Source organism: Protomyctophum parallelum (assembly GCF_964188405.1).
Source record: "Protomyctophum parallelum genome assembly, chromosome: 10".
Lineage (NCBI taxonomy): Eukaryota > Metazoa > Chordata > Actinopteri > Myctophiformes > Myctophidae > Protomyctophum > Protomyctophum parallelum.
The window spans coordinates 52,442,406-52,452,405 of NC_139704.1; the positions used below are offsets into that span (position 1 = coordinate 52,442,406).

The 10,000-nt window shown below is 44.9% G+C and overlaps 2 protein-coding genes across 2 annotated transcripts in view; one reads left to right on the forward strand and one right to left on the reverse strand.

Annotated features, from left to right (window-relative positions):
* The window catches only part of LOC310865917 (brefeldin A-inhibited guanine nucleotide-exchange protein 3-like), a gene marked incomplete at its 3' end in the record, with an annotated part of 74,355 nt that extends 71,018 nt beyond the window's left edge, over positions 1-3,337 (forward strand). The window contains 1 exon segment of the mRNA XM_083775118.1: positions 3,311-3,337. Coding sequence (XP_083631244.1) covers positions 3,311-3,337 — 27 coding nt within the window.
* A 1,436-nt stretch (positions 3,338-4,773) lies between these two features.
* The window catches only part of alox12 (arachidonate 12-lipoxygenase), a 23,699-nt gene continuing 18,472 nt past the window's right edge, over positions 4,774-10,000 (reverse strand). Inside the window, exons 14-16 of the mRNA XM_083775143.1 lie at positions 9,037-9,137; positions 7,364-7,534; positions 4,774-5,004 (exon numbers count right to left, since the gene is read on the reverse strand). Coding sequence (XP_083631269.1) covers positions 4,825-5,004; positions 7,364-7,534; positions 9,037-9,137 — 452 coding nt within the window. The 3' untranslated portion in view covers positions 4,774-4,824. The remainder of the gene's footprint in view (positions 5,005-7,363; positions 7,535-9,036; positions 9,138-10,000) is intronic.

Below are 10,000 nucleotides of genomic sequence, written 5' to 3' on the forward strand. Positions count from 1 at the left end.
AATACACAATTTATATTCTGGAAGAAATGGTAATGCCAATAAAACGTAGATTATGCTAAAATATTCATACGCAATTAATTTGACTAGATGATACATAATTGTCTAATTCTAAATGAACTGAAGGACCTGTAATCCTGTTAATTACTGATTAACTGTAAACTGAATGTAATTCTATTGTCAAGGTATATTGTCATTTAACCTTGACAATGTTATTGTCAAGGTTATATAAATAACTAAGATCACTTAAATTAATTTGATGCATTCTAATGCGACAAATAAGTAACAGTGTGAGTTTAACCCATTTTAGGCGGGAACCCCTTTTGGTGTTAGCATTACGTTATGCTTTAGCTATTTTTGAAAAAATCGAAGAACGACTGACATTTTTAGAATCTGATCTCAGGTCAGAATGGGTTGATCAGACCAGTGTGTGTGTCCAGTGGAAACCTCGTATGAATCTGATCTCAGGTCAGAATGGGTTGATCAGACCAGTGTGTGTCCAGTGGAAACCTCGTATGAATCTGATCTCAGGTCAGAATGGAAACTGTCAGGATGTAGAAGACATTTTGTTAATCTGATCTCAGGTCAGAATGGGTTATTTCAGTAGAGCTCGGGAGGTGCAGTGGTAAAGCCCCTATCCACCACCACGGAGGTTTTGGGTTTGAATCCACCATCTGGCTTTCTCTGTGTCTATACAAACACAGCCTAACCCTAACCCTAACCCTTTCTCTGTGTCTATACAAACACAGCCTAACCCTAACCCTAACCCTTTCTCTGTGTCTGTACAAACACAGCCTAACCCTAACCCTAACCCTTTCTCTGTGTCTGTACAAACACAGCCTAACCCTAACCCTAACCCTTTCTCTGTGTCTGTACAAACACAGCCTAACCCTAACCCTAACCCTTTCTCTGTGTCTATACAAACACACCCTAACCCTAACCCTAACCCTTTCTCTGTGTCTATACAAACACACCCTAACCCTAACCCTAACCCTTTCTCTGTGTCTGTACAAACACAGCCTAACCCTAACCCTAACCCTTTCTCTGTGTCTGTACAAACACAGCCTAACCCTAACCCTAACCCTTTCTCTGTGTCTATACAAACACAGCCTAACCCTAACCCTAACCCTTTCTCTGTGTCTGTACAAACACAGTTGGCCAGTGTTGGCCCACAGACAGGAGGGGGATTAACCACTGCACAATCAATGAGAATACACAGTATTGTACAATTAACATTTTTTTATTTGGAAAAATAGTCAATCTACATTACAAGCTCATAATTCCTTGTGATGATGTTATTATTTGGTGAGGGGGAAAGGAAAGGAACTATGTTTACCCTGCAGGGTAACTGGACTAAGGAAAGGAAAGGTACTATGTTTACCCTGCAGGGTAACTGGACTAAGGAAAGGAAAGGTACTATGTTTACCCTGCAGGGTAACTGGACTAAGGAAAGGAAAGGTACTATGTTTACCCTGCAGGGTAACTGGACTAAGGAAAGGAAAGGTACTATGTTTACCCTGCAGGGTAACTGGACTAAGGAAAGGAAAGGTACTATGTTTACCCTGCAGGGTAACTGGACTAAGGAAAGGAAAGGTACTATGTTTACCCTGCAGGGTAACTGGACTAAGGAAAGGAAAGGTACTATGTTTACCCTGCAGGGTAACTGGACTAAGGAAAGGAAAGGTACCATGTTTACCCTGCAGGGTAACTGGACTAAGGAAAGGAAAGGTACCATGTTTACCCAGGGTAACTGGACTAAGGAAAGGAAAGGTACTATGTTTACCCAGGGTAACTGGACTAAGGAAAGGAAAGGTACTATGTTTACCCAGGGTAACTGGACTAAGGAAAGGAAAGGTACTATGTTTACCCAGGGTAACTGGACTAAGGAAAGGAAAGGTACTATGTTTACCCAGGGTAACTGGACTAAGGAAAGGAAAGGTACTATGTTTACCCAGGGTAACTGGACTAAGGAAAGGAAAGGTACTATGTTTACCCAGGGTAACTGGACTAAGGTAAGGAAAGGTACTATGTTTACCCAGGGTAACAGGACTAAGGAAAGGAAAGGTACTATGTTTACCCAGGGTAACTGGAATAAGGAAAGAAAAGGTACTATGTTTACCCAGGGTAACTGGACTAAGGAAAGGAAAGGTACTATGTTTACCCTGCAGGGTAACTGGACTAAGGAAAGGAAAGGTACTATGTTTACCCAGGGTAACTGGACTAAGGAAAGGAAAGGTACTATGTTTACCCTGCAGGCTAACTGGACTAAGTTAACTGGACTCAGGGGGTGATATGGCATAGCCAAAATAGGGACAAAGGAAATAATAAAAATGTAATAGTAGTAATAATAATAATAATAATGAAAAAACTGACAAGGTCATTGGGAGGCGTAGGAAGTAGTCAGTTGTGGGATTAATCAAAGCAGATCTGGGTACATTTAGGACGAGATAACTGTATGGAATAATCTAATAGATTACATCACCCAAGTGTCAAATCTAACTATCCGCCCACAGGGATTCGTCCACGATCGTACGCAGATTTGGATAATATCTAATAATAATAATAATAATAATAATACATTTTATTTATACGGCGCCTTTCAGGGCACTCAAGGTCGCCGTACAGATTAAAAGCAGCACAAGAACACAGTTAAAAGCAGGATAAAATAAACCTAGGGCACAGCTTGCAGCAGAAGACACAGAGGTCACACAGAGTCACAGGCCTGCCTAAACAGGTGGGTTTTGAGGTGAAGACACAGAGGTCACACAGAGTCATATAAGCCTGCCTAAACAGGTGGGTTTTGAGGTGAAGACACAGAGGTCACACAGAGTCAAAGGCCTGCCTAAACAGGTGGGTTTTGAGGTGAAGACACAGAGGTCACACAGAGTCAAAGGCCTGCCTAAACAGGTGGGTTTTGAGGTGAAGACACAGAGGTCACACAGAGTCATAGGCCTGCCTAAACAGGTGGGTTTTGAGGTGAAGACACAGAGGTCACACAGAGTCATAGGCCTGCCTAAACAGGTGGGTTTTGAGGTGGATTTGGAGTCCATGTTTCTGATGTCAGGGGGGAGGGGGGGGGGGGGGGGGGGGCTCTTGAAGGCTCTCTCAGCTTTAGGTCTTTTCAGTTACCTGACAATTGGAGGTTCATATTGTGCCATCTTCACTAGAACTCAGACTATTCTGTGTATGTTCACTAGAACTCATCAGTCAAAGTTCCTTTTCCTTTCTAATAACAAATGCACTCACTGATAAAGCCATTATCTCCTTGTGCGTCATGCGTCTCGTCCTGTCTCCTGTGTATCTTATCTCTCAGAGTGGAGACTTATTTGTGTTTGGTTAAAATCCTCACATAGTATTACTAAGCTTCACAAGTTCAACTGCACAGTGCATGGACTAATAGTTTAACTGTCAGGTTCCGAGGCCATTAGACTGCACAGTGCATGGACTAATAGTTTAACTGTCAGGTTCCGAGGCCATTAGACTGCACAGTGCATGGACTAATAGTTTAAAGGTATATTCAGTGATTTCACTTAATTCAAATATCACTTATTCTTTTGTTTTGTTGTGATAATCCTCCCTACTATAGAGTGTGCTGGCAATATAAGGAGTTCCTCCCTGTCCCCAGTTAACCCCTGGGGGTCAAAAAACCTTAGGTTTCGTTTTTGACTCTCTATCCTGATTGGACGAAAGGCTGGGTCCCACAGCCAAAAACGAAACCTAAGGTTTTTTGAGTGAAATCACTGAATATACCTTTAACTGTCAGGTTCCGAGGCCATTAGACTGCACAGTGCATGGACTAATAGTTTAACTGTCAGGTTCCGAGGCCATTAGACTGCACAGTGCATGGACTAATAGTTTAACTGTCAGGTTCCGAGGCCATTAGACTGCACAGTGCATGGACTAATAGTTTAACTGTCAGGTTCCGAGGCCATTAGACTGCACAGTGCATGGACTAATAGTTTAACTGTCAGGTTCAGAGGCCATTAGACTGCACAGTGCATGGACTAATAGTTTAACTGTCAGGTTCAGAGGCCATTAGACTGCACAGTGCATGGACTAATAGTTTAACTGTCAGGTTCCGAGGCCATTAGACTGCACAGTGCATGGACTAATAGTTTAACTGTCAGGTTCCGAGGCCAGTGCATGGACTAAATTAGACTCATCTGCTTTATACATTGAGTGGACAGAAAGAGCCCAGTGTGTTGCCAGGTTGGTGGATGGTGTGTAGAGCCCAGTGTGTTGCCAGGTTGGTGGAGGGTGTGTAGAGCCCAGTCTGTTGCCAGGTTGGTGGAGGGTGTGTAGAGCCCAGTCTGTTGCCAGGTTGGCAGAGGGTGTGTAGAGCCCAGGATCACATTAGATAATTGACACAGGTATTGGTGCGTTTTGGACCTAAGAGAGGAGCGATCATTTCCTCTCCTTTTGGCAGTCATGTTTGTAGTTCCATTCCTCTCCTTTTGGCAGTCATGTTTGTAGTTGTATTCCTCTCCTTTTGGCAGTCATGTTTGTAGTTTTATTCCTCTCCTTTTGGCAGCCATGTTTGTAGTTTTATTCCTCTCCTTTTGGCAGTCATGTTTGTAGTTTTATTCCTCTCCTTTTGTCAGGCATGTTTGTAGTTTTATTCCTCTCCTTTTGTCCTGCTGAAAGGTGGGTTAAAGGATGCCAGTGATCTGCATTTTTTTAGGGAAGGGGTCAGAGAACTAGAAGGAGAATTCAGTACCCACATTTGTTTTGTAAGTGGGTGGTACCCGGTCGTAGTTCCATAGCCCCATGAGGGGGGAGGGGTTTACATGGAGCTGGGGGAGGGGTTCATACATGAAGGGGAGGGGCTTATATAGTGATGCTGTTCTCGACGTTGCTAGGCAACAGGAAGTGATATTTGAGCGCCTCTCCGTCGCTCTGCTTAACGATGTGATCCTCGATGTCTTTAAGCTCCGCCCTGAAGCGCTCCAAGACGACCTGTGACCTCTGCTCCGTGAAGTACTGCTCTGTGTACTGGCCCAGAGGTACCTGTAAAATACACAGAGGTACCTGTAAAATACACAGAGGTACCTGTAAAATACACACATTATGACGTACTGGCCCAGAGGTACCTGTAAAATACACAGAGGTACCTGTAAAATACACAGAGGTACCTGTAAAATACACAGAGGTACCTGTAAAATACACACATTATGATGTACTGGCCCAGAGGTACCTGTAAAATACACAGAGGTACCTGTAAAATACACACATTATGACGTACTGGCCCAGAGGTACCTGTAAAATACACAGAGGTACCTGTAAAATACACAGAGGTACCTGTAAAATACACAGAGGTACCTGTAAAATACACAGAGGTACCTGTAAAATACACAGAGGTACCTGTAAAATACACACATTATGACGTACTGGCCCAGAGGTACCTGTAAAATACACAGAGGTACCTGTAAAATACACACGTTATGATGTACTGGCCCAGAGGTACCTGTAAAATACACACATTATGACGTACTGGCCCAGAGGTACCTGTAAAATACACAGAGGTACCTGTAAAATACACAGAGGTACCTGTAAAATACACACATTATGACGTACTGGCCCAGAGGTACCTGTAAAATACACAGAGGTACCTGTAAAATACACAGAGGTACCTGTAAAATACACAGAGGTACCTGTAAAATACACACATTATGAAGTACTGGCCCAGAGGTACCTGTAAAATACACACATTATGAAGTACTGGCCCAGAGGTACCTGTAAAATACACACATTATGACGTACTGGCCCAGAGGTACCTGTAAAATACACAGAGGTACCTGTAAAATACACAGAGGTACCTGTAAAATACACAGAGGTACCTGTAAAATACACACATTATGAAGTACTGGCCCAGAGGTACCTGTAAAATACACACATTATGACGTACTGGCCCAGAGGTACCTGTAAAATACACAGAGGTACCTGTAAAATACACACATTATGAAGTACTGGCCCAGAGGTACCTGTAAAATACACACATTATGACGTACTGGCCCAGAGGTACCTGTAAAATACACACATTATGAAGTACTGGCCCAGAGGTACCTGTAAAATACACAGAGGTACCTGTAAAATACACACATTATGAAGTACTGGCCCAGAGGTACCTGTAAAATACACACATTATGAAGTACTGGCCCAGAGGTACCTGTAAAATACACACAGGTACCTGTAAAATACACACATTATGATGTACTGGCCCAGAGGTACCTGTAAAATACACAGAGGTACCTGTAAAATACACAGAGGTACCTGTAAAATACACACATTATGACGTACTGGCCCAGAGGTACCTGTAAAATACACACATTATGAAGTACTGGCCCAGAGGTACCTGTAAAATACACAGAGGTACCTGTAAAATACACAGAGGTACCTGTAAAATACACACGTTATGATGTACTGGCCCAGAGGTACCTGTAAAATACACACATTATGAAGTACTGGCCCAGAGGTACCTGTAAAATACACACATTATGAAGTACTGGCCCAGAGGTACCTGTAAAATACACACATTATGAAGTACTGGCCCAGAGGTACCTGTAAAATACACAGAGGTACCTGTAAAATACACACATTATGAAGTACTGGCCCAGAGGTACCTGTAAAATACACAGAGGTACCTGTAAAATACACAGAGGTACCTGTAAAATACACACGTTATGATGTACTGGCCCAGAGGTACCTGTAAAATACACACATTATGAAGTACTGGCCCAGAGGTACCTGTAAAATACACACATTATGAAGTACTGGCCCAGAGGTACCTGTAAAATACACACATTATGAAGTACTGGCCCAGAGGTACCTGTAAAATACACACATTATGAAGTACTGGCCCAGAGGTACCTGTAAAATACACACGTTATGAAGTACTCTCTGTGTGTACTATGTTTGTACTGTGTTTTTATGTCAGTGGTTCTCAACCTTTTTCATGTCAAGGACCCCCAGAATTATCTGTATTTTGCCGTGGACCCCCATCTGAAAATATGTTGTTTCATCAAGGACCTACAAGCTCGTAGCGCGCCACTCGGTGGCGCGCTACGAGCTTGTAGGTCTGCTATTTTTGAAAAATCTAAGAACCGACTGACATAGAAGACATTTTTAGAATCTGATCTCAGGTCAGAATGGAAAACTGTCAGGATGTGTAGAAGACATTTATATATAGAATCTGATCTCAGGTCAGAATGGGTTAACATAATGAAAACTGTCAGGATGTGTAGAAGACATTTATATATAGAATCTGATCTCAGGTCAGAATGGGTTAACATAATGAAAACTGTCAGGATGTGTAGAAGACATTTATATTTAGAATCTGATCTCAGGTCAGAACGGGTCGAATACTCACAGCGTCGGGCTGCACTCGGCCCAGGTGCCATGTGATCGCCATCTGCAGACAGGATTGGCTGACGTCGGGCAGCGTGTCCATGATCATCGCCATGGTGACGGCGTCCTTGTCGCTGGGCGGGGCGCGGCGCATCGTGCACGGCGTGTTGGGGACCCACGCACACCAGTCGAACTGTCAACAACCGGTCCGTTACCATAGCAACCAGCATAACAACACACCAGTCGAACTGTCAATCAACCGGTCTGTTACCATAGCAACCAGCATAACAACACACCAGTCGAACTGTCAATCAACCGGTCCGTTACCATAGCAACCACGATAACAACACACCAGTCAAACTAAAAACAACTAGAACTGCACAACGAGTGCCTGCTTTGCACACTAGTTGAACACTAGTTGAACACTAGTTGAACACTAGTTGAACACTAGTAGGCCATAAATGAACTAGTGTGCAAGCAGAGCGCGCAAGTACTGTCGACCGCTACGGACTTTCAAATCTCAGCCTCTCTGTGAAATAACGGTTTCACATCAACCGGGGCGCCTGATGGAGGGGAAAGGAACTGGTCTCTATACTGCCTCCCCCTGGCCAGCCGGGGCGCCTGATGGAGGGGAAAGGAACTGGACGCGCTACGTCCAACCAGGGAAACTCCCCCCTGTCAGGTGTAAAGGAGCAACTTGGACACTCAGGCATGAAGGAAGCATGAGTTCAAGTCCGTTGCTCTCCCCTTGTACCCCATATATGGGGACTAGGTTGCTCTCCCCTTGTCCCCCATATATGGGGACTAGGTTGCTCTCCCCTTGTCCCCCATATATGGGGACTAGGTTGGTCTCCCCTTGTCCCCCATATATGGGGACTAGGTTGCTCTCCCCTTGTCCCCCATATATGGGGACTAGGTTGGTGGAGGGTGTGTAGAGCCCAGGATCACATTAGATGATTGACTCAGGGGTGAAAAATGGGTTACAAAATCGTGGGATAAAAAATATATAAAATATATATATATTGAATTATTAGGTTAAGCTCTGTGCTACGTAGTACGTACCTAGTTTTTGGAGGTGAAAAAAATAGTATTTTGTAAGTATGGTAAAAGCTTCTATCTATAAAATAAATACAGTCCCATCGATTTAGAAGTGTCCAGGATCCACTGGTGGTCCCCGCACCACCTGGAACCCCCTCAAGGACCACTGGTGGTCCCCGCAACACCTGGAACCCCCCCAAGGACCACTGGTGGTCCCCGCAACACCTGGAACCCCCTCAAGGACCACTGGTGGTCCCCGCAACACCTGGAACCCCCCCAAGGACCACTGGTGGTCCCCGGACCACCTGGAACCCCCCCAAGGACCACTGGTGGTCCCTGGACCACCTGGAACCCCCCCAAGGACCACTGGTGGTTCCCTGACCACCTGGAACCCCCTCAAGGACCACTGGTGGTCCCCGGACCACCTGGAACCCCCCCAAGGACCACTGGTGGTCCCCGCAACACCTGGAACCCCCCCAAGGACCACTGGTGGTTCCCTGACCACCTGGAACCCCCTCAAGGACCACTGGTGGTCCCCGGACCACCTGGAACCCCCCCAAGGACCACTGGTGGTCCCCGGACCACCTGGAACCCCCTCAAGGACCACTGGTGGTCCCCGGACCACTGATCTAATATCTTCATAAGAGAGAGAGTTACCTGGCCATTGTTGGTAGCAGCGTGCTGCGCTGTGCTGCAGAATATCACCACAGACAACAGAGTGGACAGTTCCTTTCTGCTGCAAAGTTCACTGGACAGACCTGAGACACACAGACACACACAGAGCTTCCGTTGCTCCAGACTGTACGAGGGAAGCATTTATATTTTACTCGTGATCAGAGCTTCCGTTGCTCCAGACTGTACGACGGAAGCATTTATATTTTACTCATGATCAGAGCTTCCGTTGCTCCAGACTGTACGACAGAAGCATTTATATTTTACTCGTGATCAGAGCTTCCGTTGCTCCAGACTGTACGACGGAAGCATTTATATTTTACTCGTGATCAGAGCTTCCGTTGCTCCAGACTGTACGACGGACGCATTTATATTTTACTCATGATCAGAGCTTCCGTTGCTCCAGACTGTACGACGGAAGCATTTATATTTTACTGGTGATCAGAGCTTCCGTTGCTCCAGACTGTACGACGGAAGCATTTATATTTTACTCATGATCAGAGCTTCCGTTGCTCCAGACTGTACGACGGAAGCATTTATATTTTACTCATGATCAGAGCTTCCGTTGCTCCAGACTGTACGACGGACGCATTTATATTTTACTCATGATCAGAGCTTCCGTTGCTCCAGACTGTACGACGGAAGCATTTATATTTTACTGGTGATCAGAGCTTCCGTTGCTCCAGACTGTACGACGGAAGCATTTATATTTTACTCATGATCAGAGCTTCCGTTGCTCCAGACTGTACGACGGAAGCATTTATATTTTACTCGTGATCAGAGCTTCCGTTGCTCCAGACTGTACGACGGAAGCATTTATATTTTACTCATGATCAGAGCTTCCGTTGCTCCAGACTGTACGACGGAAGCATTTATATTTTACTCGTGATCAGAGCTTCCGTTGCTCCAGACTGTACGACGGAAGCATTTATATTTTACTGGTGATCAG